Raw genomic sequence first — 22,058 nt, forward strand, 5'->3', positions numbered from 1 at the left:
CTTGCCCCACACATTCTCTCAGAAACACAAAATGAGCTACGAGATTTACTAAATTACAGCCACAACAGCAGCTAACTGCAGCAGCCACAGGATTTCTTTCAAGTGTAGCACTGACCCTTGGCATTTAAACACTTGACACTGAGCGTGTCAGACAGGTTCAGTCGTTCTAGCTCGAGTTCGGGATGCTTTTGCAGGTTACATGAATGCCATCACCCGCAACAGGACAACGTTCTCATTACTCAGTACAGAATTCACAACAATCCACACATCACCCCAGTGGTTTATCATTTTTGGTGTTACTTTTTAATCTTCTGCCCCACATTGGCAAGTCGCTAAAAAGGACAAAAAAAAAAAAAAAAAGAAAGAAAACCAAGAAAAACAAAACAACCCCACATTGCCTCCATACCTACAAAAAATCCTTGGCTTCTCCAGTTAGCAAAAATACAAACCATGGTATCCTCAGTGTTGGTTTGTGGGAGTGGGGGGATCATAGGATAGAAAACACAGTTTCTGTAAGTCTCTAAAGCACAACCCTGTTGTTCCTACTTCAAAGTTATGAGATTTACTGAATGAAGACTGGACAAGTCACTCATGCTTTTCTCCTGCATTCAGAAAGGCACTGATAGATTACAGTGTTAAGTATTTATCTCCCAGTTCTTAAAGAACAAAGCCTAATGTGCAGAAAGCTGAAGTCTCTGAATAGCAGAAGTAGTTGTAGACACTGCAATGCTAAGAAGATAGTCATAGTGGTAGGGCTACAGTTACGAATGAAAATAACTGCAATTAAGATGCAAAAAAGCAGTGGTACTACTAAGACAAGCACATGCACATCCATTCTTGATTTGACAACACAATCTAGTCTAGTTCAAAGAGCCAAGAATTTAACAGGGTTTTTTTTTGGGGGGAGGGGGAGAATTTCAACAGGACACAGCTGTGTCCTCATCTACAAAATAAGCAAGAAGAGAAAGATAAATACACATCTGAATCCATTAACTGAAGAGGAAACTCAAGTTGTTGTTTTAGAGCTACAGACCCTCAAAGAAGGATAGTTTTCCATCTCATGTTACTTTTTAAAATCATCTGTTCTACTCTGCAGTTTCTATAGTTGAGTTCGAGAAAAAAGCTCCTCCTCACACGGATCAGCCCATTCACTTCCACCTTCTGAAGCTGTGTCTTCAGAGCTGGAGCTATCACTGGAGTAGATCTTCTTCCTGAAGCCATTTGGTTTTGCCTCAGCATTTATATCATCTGCACATCTTGCTTCATAAACAGAAGAAACCTAAGGATTTAAACTGACAGTGTTGATGGGGAACAATAAAGAACATGCTTGCTTTTTTCTGGGCTGGGAGGTTAGTTAGTTTTGTAGTTGTTCAGGAGAGATGTCACAATTACAGGGCAAGTCCTCCTCCTTCCTGACTATGTAGAAAGGACTGCAGAACAATGGGAAAAAAAAGTGGGGCTTTCATTATTTTGTCCTCTTCCTTAATTTTAGGATTTGCACAAAACAGCAAGAAATCAAAAGTGAACTTGGTTGTAATACATCATTATCACAGGTCATGTTAAGAAATTACTGCAAAAGTTATCTCCAAAGTTTGGTAGCAAGTGTTAAATATGCAGAAAACAACATAGATCTGACTGAACTTAAGCAAACCCAACGTGTTTACAGCTGAATCAGAACAGCTCCAGCATGCATGCCAGAGTGTAAACTGAAGTGCTGTCACTATAAAGTTCACAAGTGTATCAGTAAGTGCACATGTACAGGACATTTTTTCCCTACATAAAAAAAAAATCAGGGATTTTTGATTGTAAGCAGGACAGAATTCAGCACACATGTTTATACTTCTAGTTACTGGCCCTTCCTGCCCTCATCATGCACACCAGCCCACTACAGCTTACTGAAATTGTAAGATGATGAAAAGAAGATTCATGTTTAACACAGGACAAGCAAGAGCCAAGTGTCCCCAAAGGAAACAGAGTTTGCTTAACTGCTCAAGTACAACTATTTGTACAAAGTGTTGCACTCTCCAAAGCACAGCACTTTGAGGAATCTTCAGAAGAATGCCCAAGAGTCAGAGGAGATTAAAAAGCAAAGCAAGGAAAGAAAAGCTTTTGAAGGTTTTCACAGGAATTTCATTTGAGGCCAGACTGAAAACTGTGATGAAAGGAAAGATGTAGCAGCACACTGTTAAAAATTAACCAAAAAAACTCCTCCCCCAAACCAATGGCAAACTTACCATATTAAAATCTAAAAGATGTTCATCATCATTGGATATTTCCTTTACATCTGCAAATTCTCCTACACCATTCTCTCCCTTGGCATTTGTATAACACTCTTATATTGTGTTTGTGGGGGTGTTTCAGAAGAAAAAGGAAGAAAAAACAGAATTGAGGAACACTGTTATTTACGTTCAGCCAAAATCACAGTATCACAGTATCACAGTATATCAGAAGCTGGAAGAGACCTCAAGAGATCATCAGGTCCAACCCCCCACCAGAGCAGGATCACTTAGGGTAGTCTGCAGAGGAATGCACCCAGGTGGGCTTTGAAAGTCTCCAGAGAAGGAGACTCCACAACCTCCCCAGGCAGCCTGTTCCTGTGCTCTGTCACCCTCACTGTAAAGAAGTTTCTCTCCCCATGTTCAGGTGAAATCTTCTGTGTTCAAAATGAAAGCATCTAGAGAAGTATTCTTCAAATTCACACTCTAAATCATGTAAACTCTGTGTTTGGGCCAGGGGGATTTTATAATCTGACATCCTTAAAGAGATAAGCATAACAGCTTATGGAAACTTCATCAAATCTTACCTGGATAACCAAACAACAACAAAATAAAGCTACTTACTGAAAACATCTAAAGCAGTAAGGTACAAAGAGCAGAAATTACTTTTCTATTATAAATGCTGCAATACATTTGTTAGCACAGTGCTTCAGATCATTCCCACTTCTATACCCATAAAAAATATATTGCAACAGCAGCCTGATCCTGACTGAAGCTCAAAAAAACCAGCTGATATGAATGGCTGTGGTTTCTATTTTAATATTAAACTATAATATCAATGGACATCATGTGGATATGTATATGGATCACGTGCATCAATATCCATATACAAAAGTACCCATACAGTAAACTGGACACAGCTAAAGATATGTCAAAGAACAACATTAGCTCTAAGGATAAAGGACTGGGTTTGCTAAACTTCAGTCTAGAAGAGGAAATCCTGGAGCTATTCTGCATCACAGAAATTCTGCCACTGTATCAAGCAGCTTCTGGACTTCATCGCATTTTACACTGCGTATTTGTCTTCCTCTGACAAAAAGGAAGTGGTGAAACACTTGCAGAGCTAAGCAGGTTCACCAGCAGATGTCAGCATCCTGCAAGGACTCAAGGATTACTTTAAGAAATACCCACTCCAGAACGTGGGTCACTGCATTTGCTCTTGGAGCACTAAGACCGCGGGGGGAAAAAAAAAAAAACAACAAAACCAAAACCCATGACTTTACAAAAGGGCACTAAATATATTTACTCTTTGCACATACTGAGCGTTTTTTAATATGGAGGTTCTGTGACCAGTCCAGGAAGCAAATAAAGTCCTGTAGGCATCAATCTATTCGCTTTCACTGTGCAAACACCTGTCAGTAGCTGGGAGCAAAGTACATTACGGAGTTCCTGGGAGTAACCCAAACTGTCCTGAACACCAAAATACAGGCATTTAGGCACTGAGAACGCAGTTTAGTTGGCTGCACTTTAAGGTGCACTCCAAAAACAGTTCACTAATAATTACTGGCTAATCTACTTCCAGATTAGTAAGAAACCAGGTCTTTGTTCAAAAGTTTATTGCACTGAACCTCTGCCGGCAGAAAGCATCAGAGAGCCTGTAAATGCAGTACACAGAATGTTCTTATTTAGCTTCTTGCCTTCTCCCTCAAAGGTAAATTGGTATGCAGGCGAAAAAAAAAAAAAAATCCTGTCTGGATTCTTGCCTGCCCACTGAAAACCTGGGTTTAAAGCCAGCTGTCGGATGGTATGAATTCTTGGGAGGCAACAGAGAGTGCTGGAAGAACACCTGCTCCAGCCTGCCAGCAGCCTGCCTACCCACACTGGACCTAACTCTCTATGCAGGACAGAAAAACTCCCAGATTATCACTGCGAAAGGGGTGGCCAAGAGGCAAATCCCTCTCCTTCCCAGCTTGAGAGAAATTCCACACATTCACTGAATAACTGGCCTGTTATTTATGGCTATTACCATGTTTTAATATTCTTACAAAATCAGCTACCTAGCAAGCATTATTCAGGTTGAAATATATTAAAAATGTAATAAAGCATTTTCAGAGTCACAGATTAATAATCCATTTACTTAATTCCAGGCTCTGGGATTAAGTAAATTTGCATAAATATTAAGACTATTTTTAAAGTACTTTCATTTAAAAGCTCCTTAGAAGCATGCTAGAGATCTGTTACAAATCTGAAGCATCCCAATTCTCTCTGAGATAAGAGAATTTACGATAGAAGCTTACTGGTTTGTCTTTAAATACAGATGGCAGTTCCAATTCACCTGCAACAATTGCAACCCCTAAGAAAGAGCAAGTCAGTTCAAACAGGCATGGCTTCTTACCTTCACACTGTGACGCAGGAAAAAGGGGAGAATAGAGCGCCTTTTCCCACCAGCACTGCTTTTCCTGGCTGCCACTCATTCTCTGCAGATTAGTATTCAATATAGGAAAGTGTTTAGACAATAATCACACTGCATTATGCCATCAATCACATACTTACATGGAAAGAAGGGAACTTGGTATTACAACCCATTTGCTAGGTCTTACAGGTCACGCTGCTCAATTTCTAATGCTAAGGGCAAAGGACTCAAACTACATCAGAACACCATGATCTGAATGCTTGCAGCCAACGGGAACTTCATGCAGGGGGTCACCCTCTGCCCATATGGAACTGTGCAAATCCAGATTAAAAGGATGAATTCCAGCCCTACACTTTCTAATCTATGAATGAAACAAGAGATGAAAACACGACTCAGGCAACGTAATAAATAGTTCAGTGTAAAACAAACAGAAAAGAAAGCCAACAAAAAGCAGGAAGATTTGGTGTTTGAAGTCGTACCATCAATGGGATAACAGAAAATTCAACTAGAGAATTAATGTGTCAATGTGAGGAAAAAGTGGTTATGAAGATGATTAATATTTTGTCTTTATGCTAAAAATAATCTACTCACTACGAATGCCTAAACACTCCCCTCAACCCATATTTTAATGCTAATTTAAGTTTGCCAGAGTCTTTATGAAATTAACAGATGTGGATAAAATAACAAAGGTTTGTCACAACAGACACATCTCTAGTTTTGGTAACTCCATCAACCTCCTAAAGAGAACACCAGCTTGTAACATTCCCTGTAGGTATCATTAGATAGAATGAGTCAAAACCAAACTACAGTGCAATTAGCTACTAAAACCATTAACAAATGAGCTTCAACACTGAGTATCTCTGTAAACCTAGGAACATTTAAGCATGGAAAATTAACAAGCCTCCTTTTGTTCCTGCCTAAGCTATACTGAACTACACACCTACGAAACCTAAACTTTCAGATGTTTATTATGTAATAAAATAATAATCTGAAACCAAATGAGCAACTCAAGTGCTCTCAGAAGTAAATCACAGATTAAACTTTTTTCCTTGTGAAATTCTGCTATAATTAATATTGAACTTATTGATTAGTTTCCTCACATAACACTGAGGAACAGTCCTTTTGGAACCACCCTCCAAAAACTCAGACCCCCACCTCCAGAAGAGGGAGTTCTTAGAAGGTTAAACCATAGAAGGAAAGAAGGAAGGAAAGCAAGCAAGCTCTAAGGTATTTGAAGCAGGACTTAATAAGAAATCTGGGCTTTTAGAAATAAATTCAATCATGGAAGCCTTACTCTGCTGCTAACTATAGATAGAGGCATCAAAACTCCACAGACACAATGCTTTATTAACTTCAAAGTTTCCCACTTGGCTGGTGTCACACCTGCACATGACAAGCTGGATGAACCCCACAGCAGGTTATCAGCAAAGCCAGCTTGAGTCTGGAAGCACCTAACAAGTTACAGTGGTCTTGCTTCCAGGGCTGAGTCATCATCAGAGCCTACCTAGCTGTTTCAGGACAGTTAAGTGACTGAACTGATGCTGGCTATAGGCTGCCTCTGCTCCTGTGCCCTTCCAGAAGAGCTGGAGAAAGCCTGGCTGAATGCAGAAGCAGTTCAGCAGGACTTCCAGTTAGAGCTCTTGTCCCCACACTGGCCCTTGCAGAATGACAATGTTTCTACATCAGCATCGAGGTCAGATGTGTAATGCAAAAGGACAGACCCACCAGCCATACTAAAGCCACTTATGGTTTTGGGTGGGAGGGGACAGAAGGCTTGAGCTGAAAATCACATTTTTTCCTACAACTGCTCAGATGTTTACTCTAATTGCAGTTTGGCACCATGAAAATGAGGAAACTAAAACTCCAGTTCTGCTTCTGTCCCCATAATCTCTCCCATACCAAGAGCTAAGCCAACAGCAGGAAAAAAAAATATTAATGTTTGGCGTAAAAGGTTTTTCTTTTTTTAAATTTTAAAACTTTAAATCACATTTGTATGTCTTTCATTGGCATCTCCCTCACATTTGTTCTTCCAACATCATTTTATGTCTGTTTTCTCAACTGAACTAAGGCCTTCATACAGCAGCAGAACTGTCCACTTAGGTGTTTCATCCAAAATTTCCCATGAAACCTCTGGTACACAAAAGAACAATCAGACCTTGCAAACACCAGTATAAATCCTTTCTAAAGTATCAGGTTTTTTTTCAGCTAAAATAATCTAGTACTCTTCAAAGATAAATAACAGTGGAACAACTCTGCAATCTAGCTAGAGTAAAGCAGCTAACTTGAAGAAGAGATCCTGAGTTTAAATAGATAATGACCATTTTAAACAAGGTGTTTGACCTCCAGCACCACAATGGAAACACAATTCAGTGTTTTAGGGATGCAACTGAATAAATAGAAAAACAAGCAGAGAAGTGAAAGATGTTTCCTGCCTTGTGACTGTCACTTCCTACAGCTGATGAGATTATTCCTCACTCACAGAAACACATGAAATCAAGCAGCCAAGGACAATTACTACACAGTGTTACTGGATTGCTGCTTTCTCCTCAAAACTTCTATGGACAGTAGCTCCTGAGCTGCTGAAGCCGTATGGCAAGAACACAGCAGAATATCATGGATCTGGGGAAAAGAACAAGGCATGTTGGGCACAGTTCAGAGTGGGGAGCTGGGTCTGCTAGAACAAATGCTGGGGAGCAGCATTTGACTGTTTTGCTTGTGTGAAGTCTTCCAAACTCCCTACAGCAAGGGACACAACCACCACACCAGGTTTTCAGCTGTGACCCATAGCCAGCCTGGTGGTACAGAGTGGTACTGTTGGTTTGCTGACAGAGCTGAAATTTAACTGCAGTTCCTGCATGACAGGATACTAAGCTGACTTTTAGGGCATTTAGGCAGGTGAGGGAACAATGACTACCAAAGCTGGGAAAGACAAGTCTAGAAGTGTGAAAGCAGAATTCAAGGAAAAAAAGACCCAGTCTTATGATAAAATGATACTGGCACCATCCCATCTGCAATATGAGGTTTTATTACCTAGATGATAAATCTGGGTAATGGAAAAGCCAAGGAACAATAGGTAGGAGAAATGTGGGGAGGACAGGGAATGTGTAGGATTCCTTCTCCCTCTCCTTATGGATCCAGATGTATTAAAAGGGAAGTTCATGATGACAAATTAAAAATCCCCACAAACCCCAAATTATTGATTTTATTTTTGTAATGCATATATACACACAAATATTTCTGCTCAGGTAAAGCTTGGTTGCTCATGCAAGTAGTTCATTAAGCAATTACTTTATTCTTTCTTCTTGGTAGAAAACATCAGTTCTATTTTGCAACCTCACACAACTTTCTTTGAGACCAATATACAACACTTCGTTTTTCTCCAACAAGAACACAATAATGTGTTAAGTACACAGGATGCACTTAACTTATCTCATTGCATCAACAATCTACATATAATTAGTATGATTTTTTTTTTTTGCATTTCTTAAGTGACAATTTTGTAGGAGGCAGTAATCAGTTTTGTTGATTTCTTTTCCCTACAGTTACAGACAAAAGTTCACAGCAAGTTCATATGGCAGATTAGTCATTTGCTAATCAGAAAAGTTACATTGGTCAGAACTTTATTCTTCAAGCAGAATTTAAGCAAAGCATCTTCTCAGATCTACACTTCAGGACCATCTGTCTGAAAATCTTGGGGAAAAAAAGCCACTTCTGGTATTTTATGAAAATTTTTATTAAGCTTTCCAGCTACTAATCTAAGTAGCTATTATTTTTCATCTAAACTGATATGCCTTTCAGGATAGATTACCTGGGCTTCAGATACTGATGTGAAAAGACCAGCATTGAATATTTCTGCTCTTTCAGAATGCATGCTGACAAGGATTGAGGCAGTGACAATAGTTTTGCAGAATGGAAACAGAATAAGCACTGAATTCATATGTCCTTGAACCTGCTTGGCAATCCCTTACTATCAGAAACAATACAAGAAACCTATGAATAATTTAGAAGTCAAAGCAGCAATGAACCCATTGAGTCCCATATTCCAGAGGATCAGATCCTAATTTTAGTTCTTCAGCTACGCAGGGAAGATACATCTGGATCAAGAAGCTGGTCACAAAGGGAGCTAAGAGTAGACATTATATTCTTAAAACTTACTTGGCAGTCTCCTAATTCTCAAATGTCACTGAAAAGACATATAAGGGATCCTAGGAGATCACCTGGTCTCTACTCTCACACAAAGCCAGGATCAGCTGCAATGCACTATTTCCTACACTCTAAATCTCTTCAAGATAGAATTCCCACTGCTTTCCTAAAAATAACTGGCACTACAGTAAGCTGGTTTTCTGGCTGGAATTCTTTTTCTTCAGCTTCCCTTGCTGTGACTGAAGGTCATGACATTCACTTCCTTTGCATGTACCAGAGCCTACAGGACAAGCACAGCTTCTTCCCCGTCCCCTGTATCTGAGCATGGCTTTTGCAAAAACACTGCATTCTTTTGCAAGTTCCTCTTTTTGAGTTAACACAACCCCAGCTCCTTCACTATTTTCAAAGGCAGTGATCTTTGTATTGCTCTCCTCAGGACATCTTTCTTGATACAAGGTAATGGAAGCTAAGCCTGGTACTCCAGCAGAAGGCTTTGCAGTTCCAGTTAGAGAGGAGCAATTTCTCCCCCTCTTAGAAAAGGGCATTCCTATTTATATACCACTATGTGGCTGTCTTTTGCAGTGTGACATTCCTCCTGTATTCCCATCTTATGACCTTCTGTAATATGCTTTTCTGTTTCACAATTTCCTCACTTATCATTCCTCACATTGCATTTCTGAGGAGGATTATTATTTTCTTTAGAAGTTTGTGTTTGCCCTTGTGGGACCACACTTCATTTTTTCAGACCATTTCTCTATTTTAATAACCTTTTGATTCCAGTATAACTGCAGACTTTCCCAGTTTTATATCATCAGGGATCTTTATAAACATATGAAAAATTTACACCCCAGACCAGAAAAAACAAACTATATTGTCTATGTTTTTCCCCACTTGATTCTCCTGGTTTTAAGGCACAGATTCCTCTGAATTTTGTCTCCTCCTTATCACTACCCAGGTTTATAGCAGGTTATCTCTACACTATTGATCTCAGAACCAATGTAAGACACCTCTCTTTCCTTCTATTGCCAGCCCTTCCTAAAGGAGTTCCACACTTACATAGCATAGCTCCAGTCAAGCAAAGTGTCTCACCAAGTCTAACAGGCCAGTTAAGTCACGAGGTCCATAAATATGTGTTTTGCCAGTAAAATTTCCTCATCCCCTAATGCACCATCCTAGGCACATTAAGACTGACCCCAACAAAAAACAACAAGGCTCTCTATCTGTCTCAGGAACTCAATAGGATAAGCATTCTCAGGGCACATCTTCTATATCAGAGCCCTGATCTAATTTGTTGATAAGAGATTCAGCACTGTTCCATTCTGAGATCGCTAACTGGACCAGATTGTGTACTTATCACAACTCCACAGCTAACTGCAAAAGCATTTACTTGGAAGAAAGAGGACTGTACTTCAGGGGGTATTTTTATAAGGTTTGCTGTTGATGTTTGGAGGGCTCTGTGTGTGTGGGTTTGGTATTTTTTTGTGTTTCCTTTGTTTTGTTTTGCGTTTGTGCGTGTTGGGTTTGTTAGGGTTTTGTTTTGTTTGAGGTTTGGCTGTTTTGGGTTTTGTTTAGATTTTTCGTTCTTTCTTTTAAGGCTAGGTATATAATTATCATGCACTTCTGAACAGCTCCTGTAGGAGCTATCAGCAAAGTCCTGCTGTAAAATATGCTATAATTCTAAAAGAAGTGCTTTAATATACAAGGTAAGAGGGAGGAAACTGAAGCAGAACCTCCCAGTCTTACAAGTAGGAGGCATTCAAAGATAGGTGTTTGCACAGCATGTACATAATGCAGGTTTCTGAGATGCAAACCAGGATGTGTCATCACTGTTACACTGTGCTCTATGTTCATATTGTGACATCCACTATTGATGCAAAAGTATTGGTGATACCTCAGAACACAATTCGAAGTTGCTGTTAGCTAACAGCAAGTTAAACAGTAACTTTAACTTTTGTCATAAGTCAGTAAAAGGAAGCACGGAAGTTTCATTTTTAAAAATTCTTTACAAATACTGATCTATACTAATCAGTCCATTCCACAGCCTCTGCTCGAGCTGCAAACCTTTTTCCCATGCATGTACATGCTGGGGGTGTGCAGGAAGAATGTCTCTCCTAAACTGTTCTGATTCTAGGCATTTTATATGGATTTTGTTGAATTCTCACAAACAAACAAACAATTGCACCACTATCACCAACATATTAAATGTTTTAATGCTTAAAAAAAACCCACCTTTCACAGAAGGATTTAACTACAATAAATGTATATAAAAGGTTGTCATGCCAAAAAGCCAATTATATTCAGATGCACGCTAACGGCTCTTAGAAAAGCCCAGAGTGTGTCCACATCCTCTGGAGACACACCAATACAGCAAGGATAGTTAACCCAGGCTTTCTGAGTTTAAGTTGTAATTTGCTTCTCAAGCCTCCCAGGAAGAGCTTAATTGCAAACCAAATTGGGTCTAGACTGCTGAGCCAGCTGTCGGCACCTCATACTTCTCTCAGCGGCTTATAACTTTGAAGCTATGAAAATACCTACAAAATCATGCAACCTGAGCAAAAGTAGCACTTATTGTTCCCTTTGTACTACAGAACTTAAAAGAAAATTTAATAGCAGAGCTTCCTGATCACCACTCACTACTAAAGCTTTCTTTCAGCCCCACTGCATGATGATGTTAGGTCCTTCTAACCCTAGTGAAAGGTAATTCCAGAATCTGTCCTGACTTACAGCCTAAGTCAATTGATTGTTTTGGTGATTCATTTCGCAAGGCCTGGCACAAACAGAGATTCCAGTAAAGATTTTTGGAGCCACTTCATCATCATTAACTTAAAGCAGAAGGAACCAAGATATCTAGAAAGGGTCTCTTAAAAGTCACAAATCTGATTCTCTCCTGCAAGCAGCAGACATCAATTCACTGACACTGGGAAAAGAAGTTGCAATAACAGTTAATTTAAGGGAGGATGAGAGGAGAATAGGGAAGAAGGAGAATAAGGAACTCATTTTATTTAACAAAAAGGTTAGCTTTAGTTTTATCAAGAGAAAGGTTAGCTTTCCCATACAGGAGTTAGCATTTCAAACTTAAAGCCTGAAGAGCACACAGTCATGCCACATGAGCTAGGTGTAACTCTTCAGCTGAAACTGAAACAAACTCCCTCCTAACACAGATAGTACAACTGATGAGGATGTACAAGAGGAGGCTGAGGAGGAAGAGAAAATATAAGATGCATCTTACAACTATCCAGACAATATCCCTGGGCTGGCTGCACAAGTAAATTATTTTGTTGGTCAAGCATTTGTTCTCAAGAGCAGAAGGAGTTCACAGCAAAAGACACTTGAGTATTTTTGCACTGAGAGGATTTCTGCTCTTGATCATTACTTAACCTATGGCTACCATTACCTGGAAGAAAATTCTGAGCTTAACAGTTATAGTTAGGCCTCCTTACAGTACTGTGATAGTGATGGATATGTTTCATCCATGTTTTATTTCTTTTTTGTGTCTATGCCAATAGAACATTTAAATTTCCAGACAATCAAGCCTTTCTATAAATCTTTCTTTGCTGAAGTTTACATCCAATAATTCAACTCCAAATTCTTCTGCTTGGAAGTAACTATACTGAAAAGACTGACTTCAGATCTTCCTCTTCAAAATTCCACAATAGGTTTGAATCAAGATCAGTAATACCTCACTACTCAAATGTTGTGCACATTTTAACCTATTAAATGTAAATTGGATAAGCTAAAAACCTAAGATAAACAGACTTTAAAATCACATGAGTGTACACATGCATATATTTCTAAAGGTATGCAAGATGACACTGTAATGCCTAAAGATGGTTAATTTTTCACAGAATCACACAATGACTGAGGTTCAAAGGGAACTCTGGAGGTCACATCATGTCCAACTTCCCCTTGCTCAAGCTGGATCACCTGGAATAGATTACCCAGGGCTGTGTCCAGATGTCTTTTGAGTATCTCCAAGGATGGAGGCTCTACAACCTTCTTGGGCAACCTGTGCCAGTGCTAGGTTGCCATGACAGGCAAAAAAGGTTTTCCTGATGTTCAGATGGAACCTCCAGTGTTTCTACAAAACTCTATTGTCTAGAGAACTATACAATTATAAACACTGAAATTGAACTGTCACATGACAAACTGCTGGTTATCAGCTGCCAGCTGCAAATTCTGTAATTTTATATATCCACATACCTCTTCAAGCTCTCCTGAAGGAACAGGATTATCCTCGTACGTGGGGAAATGGCACCCTGCTTTACAACTGCAAAACCTGCCAGTCTCCTCACGTGGCTCCACTATTCTGCAGTTTACTTTAGAGCTCTCCATCGCCCTCCCATCTACAGATTCTTTCATGCTGCATTCTAAACAGGGATCTTGGTTTCCTACTGGCAACATCCCAGCTGACTCTTCTTGGGAATCCAATGATGTTTGTGCACTCTTCTCCATTCCAGACTTTTTTAATCTGGGAAGGAATTTTCCAGATTCAAGCTCTGATTTTCCATAATAATGCCCTTCTTTTTCTGCATCTTCTTCCAGAGGTTTGAGATCTGCTTGTGGATCCTCAAAAACATCTACTTGAGAAGGGACAGCAATACCTCCCTCATCTTTTTCTGACTCAAATTCTGACTCACTTCCACCACCTGGAGAAAGTTCAGATGCAGAAATTGGGCGAAAGTGAGTCCTTGGAGAAATGCGTATAGCCCTGTACTGCGTTCGATCAACACCGCATATCCTGGGGTGTAAAACCTCACTGTCTGAATCAGAGCACAGGATTGACTTAGGTTTAAAACTAGGGCTGAAAGATGCAATTCCTTCTGGCTCAAACGAACACTCTACATGAAGAACTTGCGAAAATGGATTGTTCAGGTCAAAGGAAGAGAATGAATACTCAAGCCCTGGTTCTTCAACTTGAAAGTTACCACAAGCTCCCAGTAAGTCTTCATGGAAGATAAAAGAAAACCCCTTATTTAATCCGTTATCTCCACTCTTTGATTGCTCATTCTGTTCAAATGATACAAATGGCCTCCATAATTGCCTGTGACCAGGAGCAAAGCTATTACCTGGAGTCATAAAAACATCCGTACCAGCTATTGTCACTACATCAGAAGCTGCACACTGCAATAAGCTCCCTTTTGAGTGACTAGGTGGCACCACTGCCCATTCTCCATCACTGTTAAATGTTTTGAGCTCCCCATACACTCCACCAAGTATAAATGAACTTTCCTTCTCCTGGTTAGCATCCCAAGGTTTTGATGGTGTAGTATAGTCACCACCATCTACTTTTGATAAATCGTTTGAGACAAAGGCTCTCTTCTCTAAATTCTCCTTTTGACCTTCCCAAAGGTGATACTCTGATCTCTGCACTGCTTTATTGGGCTCCTGGAGGGTTTCAACTTTTGCTTCTGTATCCAAACAGCAGCAATAGTTATTTACATCAGTTGAAAACAATTCATCTTCTATTCCTTCTATTTCTACCATCGCTGCCGAATTTCTGTCTGTCATATTTGTCCAAATATCTTTAATAACCCCTGAGCTGTAGCCATCTCCACGTGGACTGCCTTCACTACACCCTTGTGTAGTTTCATAGTCTTTACTTTCTGCTTTTTGTTCTAGCTGAATACCACAGACAGATTCTAGCTTAGATTTTGTTTTATATACCAAAGTGGGCATTTCTCCTAAAGTTCTACCTTGTTGCTGGCAGGTTTCTTCTGGCAAAAAATCTAGAATTTCTTCATCTACGTAACTCGAAGACACTCTAGGAACTACATAATTAATATCTTCTGCATTAAACTGCGTCGATTCTTCATACGGAATATTTAAAGTCTCATTGTCAGAACGTGTTTCTTCCGAGTGTGACCATGGACTACAGGTTCTCGTTGAAAGATTGGAACAGTGTTCATTTTCATCAAAGGCACTATTTTTGGTCCATATTAGCAATCTAGACTGTGTTTTCCCAAGAATATTAGCAGTGCTACTAGAATCTGCATTTTCACTTCCCAAGTTGAGTGTTTCAAAAGAAAATGGTAAAACAGAGTTGCTGCATTGCACTTCAAACACTGAAAAACAAGAGTTTATACCAGACCCTTCATTAATATCTGAAAAGAGCTCTTGATTGCCAGCAAGCATGTGTGAATTAAGCATTGTGCTGTCTAAGATGGGAGAGAATCTGATCGGAGAATCTCCTCCAAAACTTTCACCATCTGCATCACCGGAACTAGAAGATGAGCAGCACTCCCAAAATTGAGCTAAATTACTAAGGTCTTGCAAGAACCACCCTTCAGCACCAACAGAGCTGGTCGAATCTGTCCATATTGCACTTTCCCCTTGCAACTCCATTCCATCTAACACTATGCAACATTCTGCCTCAAAATCAGCTTTTTCTTTACTCTTTTGTCGAATCATATTTAAAATCCGACTCTCCCCTTGCATCGTATCTGAGGCACCAGGATCCAACATGGATTGATCAATATCCACTTCATAGAAGTGCGTTAGTTCTGATAGATGAACATCATCTAAATATTTGTCGTCCTCTTGTTGAGAACATATTGAGGTCCCAGCGAGGTCAATATCCTCATTTAGAACTGCAGGCATTTCTACAAAGTGACCATCGATGAAAGTACCTGCTGCGAGGTATGTTTTATGAATATTATTGTTGCTTATACAAAGACCATGCACTGATTCAGACAACTCTTCTACAGCCTCTGATGTTACTCCACGTAGATCTTCTCTGTTGCGGTACGTAGTCTCCAGCTTGCTTTTTCTGCTAAGAGGAACAAAGTACTCTGTAATCGGCTCAGTGTACCACAAGGGTTCTTCTTTATATTCCTTTTCATTTCTGCTGTCTAAATACAAATCTTTCCCATCACTACCACCAGCTTCTTTTCTTCCAATTTCTTTTAATGGCCTTTTACCTCTTTTGCACAGCTGTTTGATGGACCCGCTGCTACTGCTGCTGCTGCTGCTTCCGCTGTGGACTTTTCGATCAGCCTTTTCACCCGATTTCACTGCAAGCCTGCTTTGCCCATTACGCCCTTTTTTATTTCGAACCTCTCTTGTTTTGTGTCTTACTTTAATGCATTTCACTGATGCCTTGTATTCACCTTGATTACCACTAGAACTTGAGCCAGCCTCACTGGACCCAGATGACCAGGAGCGAGGACGCATCTTTCCCTCAGACTTGTGTCTGACTTGCTTCTTGTACAAAACAGGCTTCTCTTCCACAGTGTTGTTACTAAACTTGTTTTCTTTCTCATTTTTACTTTTCTTCTGCTGGGTTCTCTCCTGTACAGTGGCAGATACTTTATTACTTCTATCTTTAGTTACTTCGCTTTCACTATTGCAGTCCTTTGGAGAAGATGTGTCCGTGCTAGTTGGTGGAACAGTAGATGAAGATGAGGAGCTAGAGTAAGAGCATACTTTGGATTTATTCCATACAGTCATAATTTCCTGCAGGCAAACTGGCTTTTCAGAAAGAGGAGGAAATGCTTCATAGTACCTGAAAGCAAAACAAAAAGGTGACATTCGGATCAGAGAACTTCAAACAGGCATTAAGATTAGAAAGTATTACTAAAAAACACTTCAAAACACTACCAAACTCACTGCCAGAAACCCTAGTTTGTTCTACATATGTACATGCCACTCATTGCACTGTTTATCTGCACGGTAACACAGAAGAGATCGAGGCAAGGTTTGAGTTATACTGAATCATACATTTCAGTGAAAATCTGCTACAAGCCATTCAGATGTACATTAAGTTAAAAGCACATTAGAGCAATCAGTTTCCTGAAGAATTATCAACTAGACTGCTGCTACCAGTGGTTATTATTAACAGATACAGCAGCAGTCATATCTCCAAGACAAGGCAGTGATCAAACTACTGGGTTCTTCAGTAACACTTGACTCAGGTACTTTATAACTAGCAGACAACTTTGCTTGTAAAAAAGTTTAAAGGTTGTAAAAGAGTTTGTTTCCCATTTCTGCAGCAGAAGACAAAGAGTTCTGAACCCAGGAAACCGATTCTCTCCTGAAAGTCTAGAGGTTTTCAATTAACCTATTTGGCTTGGTCTTAAGGAAACTAAAATACAATATGGTATGAGTTCTGCATATAATCAAAAAAAGCAGATAAAACTTTGCCAGAAATGAAACTAGCCCATAGTACCAAATGCCCATATTTATATGTATAAGATTAATGAAGGAAGATAGCAGGAAAAAAAATTATTTCCCAGTATCCACCAAACAAGTCCCCACTAAGTTATCTTCACTGTGTTAAAATATGGGAGTAAAAAGAGAAAAGCATCTCAGATAATAACAACAGCAATAATAATAAAAAATGCGTACATTTCTACTTGATCCTTTGCTGTGGGAGATAAATCAGTCTCAGGAGACAAAGAGCCTTCTAACTTTTTGTGAATCTTCTCCTCTGTTTTGGAAGAAAATTCCAAATGCTTAACAGAAGAATCCAAAAAGCCAGCGTATTTTATAACATTTTAGCAAAAAGCACTAGGATATATAACTGTAGTAGTAGTTACTTTCCATGAGACACTGTAAATCACATCACAATTTCTACTCTGGTTACTATACATAAGGAAGTTACAAGTTAACCACCCAAGATCCAAGTTTTTCTACAGCTGTCTTGATTAGTCCTGCAAATTCCACCAAACGTATCTGCCTAGCAGCTGCATGCAACTGCATGGTTAGCAATGCCTCCATGAGGAGATTGCCTACTGAATTTTCAGTCATTTCATACCCAAATCCTCACCTCCTCCTTGCACATAGAAAACAAGATTGTGGGTTTTTTAAAATCAACTACTGAACTAAATATTTTTAGGAATGTTTGCATCTAATTTCTCACATATTTCACTAAAGGGAGTATCCCTGCAGTAGTTGCTGTGCTTTGGCTGGCAGTTGCATTTCTTGTTTAAAAGGTGACTCTGAAGATTTCTAATTAAAATCTGTAAAATAACAAAAATAATGCTGCAAGATACAGCCTACTTTTACCCTTAATTTTTTTCTCCAAATAAATGGTCAGCATCATCTTGGCTGAATAAGAAAGTGTCACAGCATAGCACTATGAAACACTAAGAGCTGACTGTAATTACTGTTTAAAAACAAGAAAAAAAAGGGAATGGAAACAGCTAAAATCATGCTTTAAGCAAGCAAATATTTCTCCCTTATTTCTTGATATTTGTACTGAATGAAAAGCATATTAATGTTACTTTAAGTGCTGTGTGCTGTAGAAACATTTCTATGTAATTAAATTTCATTGGAGACATGACAATTTTATATCATGCTCCCTGCCCTAAGCTTGACACCATGAATTTCCCATTATCATTTCCCTGAAGCCCAGAAATTTTAAGCACATCCCTCTGTGGGTGCTTGTCACAGTATATAGCAATTTTGAGGCCACTCTACTCTTTGCAAGTATCAATACACAACCTATTGCTTAGGTGGACTAAGCATACTGGTACAGAATTGCTTAAACTATTTGCATGAAATCAATTTAATGCATTTTAAAATTACATGGCCTCTACTAAAAGCTACTGAATTAGCAGCTCACGCCCCCACCCCCCATTTCAGAATGTAACATAGACAATGTAGGGACTCAGAAATTTCAAGGCTTCTTCCTCACCTTGCTTACTCTGAAGGTCTTTCAGTTTGGAGCAAAGCTCCTCCACTAGCGTTTCAATTCCAGAGCTCTGCATGACAAAAAGAAAAAAACAAAACAAAACAACAAAAATACCAAACATAACTTACTAAAAAGACTATTGAGCTGAGAGCAAGACATTACTACAGTAAGCATATCTTAGCATGTATTTTTCTTTCTGCATGAAAAAAAACCAAAAATTATTACTAGGTCAAAGTCCACTCCTATAAATACATTAATTAGAGGTCAAAATTATTCCACCAAACACAGATACATTCACATAAAGAATTCACACTTCAAGTTACATTGTTGCATTAGATCCAAGGATTTGCAAACTCTGCATCATTACATTTACTGCACTTTGTCATTTAGGATTTAGGTCAGAGTCTCAGGATAAAAGTTCAAGAACTGAATGATAACTCACATGGTTTTTAAAAAGCTAAGCCTGCCCCTTTTGGTTGCCAATTTATACCTGTGAGAGTGAGACTGCTGAAAAGGACACAGAAAAATCAGGAGTGAAGGTGAAAAGGAGAACAGCATGAAGACATACACGTAGGAGGCATGATTCCACAGCACCTTCATGTGAAACATATCCCACAGTTCTGCCAGATTACAATGCCCATTTTTTTTCTTTTTAAACTTGTGTTGTTCACTCAGGAGAGCAGAGAGGCAAAATAAACACTTTGTTCATCTTCCCTATAAGCTCCTACTTTCCTTCTTTATTCCCTCACATAAATCTTGTAAGTTCTGGAAGACAGACCCAAAGTGGGACTACATACTACCAACTGCCTCATAGGGGAAAACCCCACACTGTTCTCATGGAATAAAAGCTGCATGCCAGTCAGTGAAATCACAACTTAGAGCCCCTCCTCCCTTTGGAAGACAAACTAGCTGAGGTGGATATTGTGTAGGTATCAGTGTTCTTATTAGTTTGATGGTTAGGGATCACCTTTAGAGATAACACTTTGCATTCTGCATAACTACAAACACGAGGCTGGAATCACAGCAAAAGGCAGCAATCCAGAGCAAGTGGGGACAGTGTGAGAAGTGCCTGCCTGTTACCATACAGTTGGGAACTGTTCAGCTTCTTCTCTCCTATGTGCAGTTTCAACATCAAACTTGGAGAGATTCTGAGACTCAATGCAAACCTACAATCATGTCACCTTCCAAATTTGACATGATGTTGTGTGCATATAGTCATGGAACACACATTCTCTCCAAAGCTAATGCAGATCAAATATCAAGTTACAGAATGCATACAAAAGAGTTTGATTTGCTGTGTCACCACTGTGGTATAGGGCTTTCTTTTTTCCAAGATCTAAGAGTCTAATCTCCTGATTACTGGCTAAAAATTGTTGAGAAATATAAATATATATTGCTAAAGCATGAGAAAAATATTATGAAAAAAGAATGGTCATTTTATACAGTGAAACCAGCTTCTTTAATTATGACAGAAACACACAGTCAAAAAAATTAAAAAAAAATCACACACTGAAGCAATGACTTTTATGCTAACTTCTAAATTTTAATTATTTGCAGTCAAGTGAGAAAGCAATTTTCTATTCCTAACTGCACTGCTGCACTGAAGTGCTAAATATAAACCTTTATGCCACACACTTAACCGAGGATGACTTAGCAGTATTAAACTTTAGAAGGGATCTTCTAAACCAGTAGATTTACCATCACAAATTAAATGTTTAGAAAAACCACATAGCACAGTGATACACACAAACCTATGGAGTTGTGACAATCATCCCTTTATGCCTATACCACTCCTGGCTCCCCCCTTTACCCCTCCCTCCCCCACCCCCCCAAAAGGGCAGCAGAGGAGGAGCTGGCCTTGGCTTTGCCTAGCTCTCCAAATGTCTTATCAGGACACCTGTAGCAAACACAAAAATCTTAGGAAAACAGATTCACTTCCTTAACTTAATTATAACATCAGGTCCAAAAAAAACCCCAAAATTCCAAATCCCCCAAAACAGCAACAATATGCTCACCATGACACCGAAGAGAGGAAAACTTTTGGAATCAAATGCCTAATTTCCTCCTGTACCATGAAACTAATACTTGAGTCAGCTGACAGGCTGCATGCTGTCCTGCATAGCACGCTGATGTGGCCAGTGCTGGCTTTAAAGGGGGAGGGGGGGTGTGGAGGAAGCCACTGTGCAGAATGCCAACTCTCCAGAGACCACTTGCTCTACCTCTTGCTGCAGTAACAAAAAACGAGCTGCAGCTGTACTGTACAGAAAGCCTCAGCAATTATTCCATATATGACAGTGCTAGTCTCTAAGATTTAGCTGCTGTATTGTTTTCATTTAAGTTAATGCAGCGTTGTAGATGCAGCAACCCCACTGCCAGAAAGATACTTCAGGCACTGGCTTGGTTCAGCAGGACACAATCAGTTAACAAAATCAGGTGATCTGCTGGAATTGCTCTGTTTATGTTCAAATTTAAAGACAGTTCCCAAACTGTACAAATATTGGGATATCTTAACAGCATTTTTCAACATGGAAGTGCCCAAGTATGATTGCTTTAGTCATTCCAACATGAAAGGCTTCAAAATCATGGCTTTCTGTAAGATCATTTAAACTACTGACCCAGATTTCTACTAACCCTTTTCTCTCATTCAAACTACAACAGGCAGCATATCATTTCTTTAATTCATATTTTTCATCTTGCATAACAAAACTTTCTCCATACCAAACACATTTTATGCTGTTCTACTGTTTCCAGCATATTTCTATTTCGTTTTCCTGCTTTAACTCACATCCAGTTCCACCAAAAGTTGGTTTTTGGCTTTTCATCAACTGGCTGAAACAAGGGAAGGATTACATAAAGGAGAGGTGTTATGTTACTGGCATAGGAGTGACCCTGCTAACAGATAAATTAAGCTCCTGAACTCATGCAGCATGAACAAGAACAGCCCATCTGAGTCCTGGAGTTACAGGATTCTACTGGCCAATGTCCTCCTTACTGACCAATATTACTCTATTCAGAGCCAAGTTTATGTAGTTCTCCGTAACAAGGAAGGAGAGTAACTAAAAATTCCACACCAAGAAAAAAACCCACAAACAAACAAGCAAGCAGGAAAGCTCCCCAACCTTTATACAGGCAGGAAAGCTCCCCCACTTTTATACATATCTGTAAAAATGTTTGTTGATTTAGTGGGGTTTTGTTTCATATTGGTTTTAGGTATTTGTTTTTTCATTTGGGACTCAGGGGAAGGATTTGTATGGGGTTTGGTTTTGTTTGTTTGCTTGCTTTGCTTGCTTTTCCACACAATATATAACCATATCTAGATATGTAATCATAGAATGGGATATCAAGGATCATCTCATTACAACCTCCCTGCCACAAGCAACCTACTAGACCAGGTTGCTCAAAGTCCCATCCAGCCTGTCTTTGAACACTACCAAGTGAGGCACCACCCACAATTTCTCTGGGCAACCTGTTTGAGTGCCCCATCACCTCAGATTGAAGAATTTCTTCCTTATATCTAACCTACTTCTACTCTCTTTCAGTTTAAGCTGTTACCCCTTACTCTATCACTCCATGCCCTTGTAAAAAGTCCTTCCCCTTACTCTATCACTCCATGCCCTTGTAAAAAGTCCTTCCCCTTACTCTATCACTCCATGCC

At 39.4% G+C, this 22,058-nt stretch overlaps 1 protein-coding gene across 1 annotated transcript in view; it reads right to left on the reverse strand.

Annotated features, from left to right (window-relative positions):
* Positions 1–379: 379 nt before the first annotated feature.
* The window catches only part of KIAA0232 (KIAA0232 ortholog), a 54,072-nt gene continuing 32,393 nt past the window's right edge, over positions 380–22,058 (reverse strand). The window contains exons 4-9 of the mRNA XM_054391429.1: positions 18,407–18,473; positions 17,116–17,197; positions 12,973–16,273; positions 4,612–4,693; positions 2,235–2,332; positions 380–1,430 (exon numbers count right to left, since the gene is read on the reverse strand). Of these exons, the coding sequence (XP_054247404.1) occupies positions 1,389–1,430; positions 2,235–2,332; positions 4,612–4,693; positions 12,973–16,273; positions 17,116–17,197; positions 18,407–18,473 (3,672 nt within the window). The 3' untranslated portion in view covers positions 380–1,388. The remainder of the gene's footprint in view (positions 1,431–2,234; positions 2,333–4,611; positions 4,694–12,972; positions 16,274–17,115; positions 17,198–18,406; positions 18,474–22,058) is intronic.

Source organism: Indicator indicator, chromosome 23 (genome assembly GCF_027791375.1).
Source record: "Indicator indicator isolate 239-I01 chromosome 23, UM_Iind_1.1, whole genome shotgun sequence".
Lineage (NCBI taxonomy): Eukaryota > Metazoa > Chordata > Aves > Piciformes > Indicatoridae > Indicator > Indicator indicator.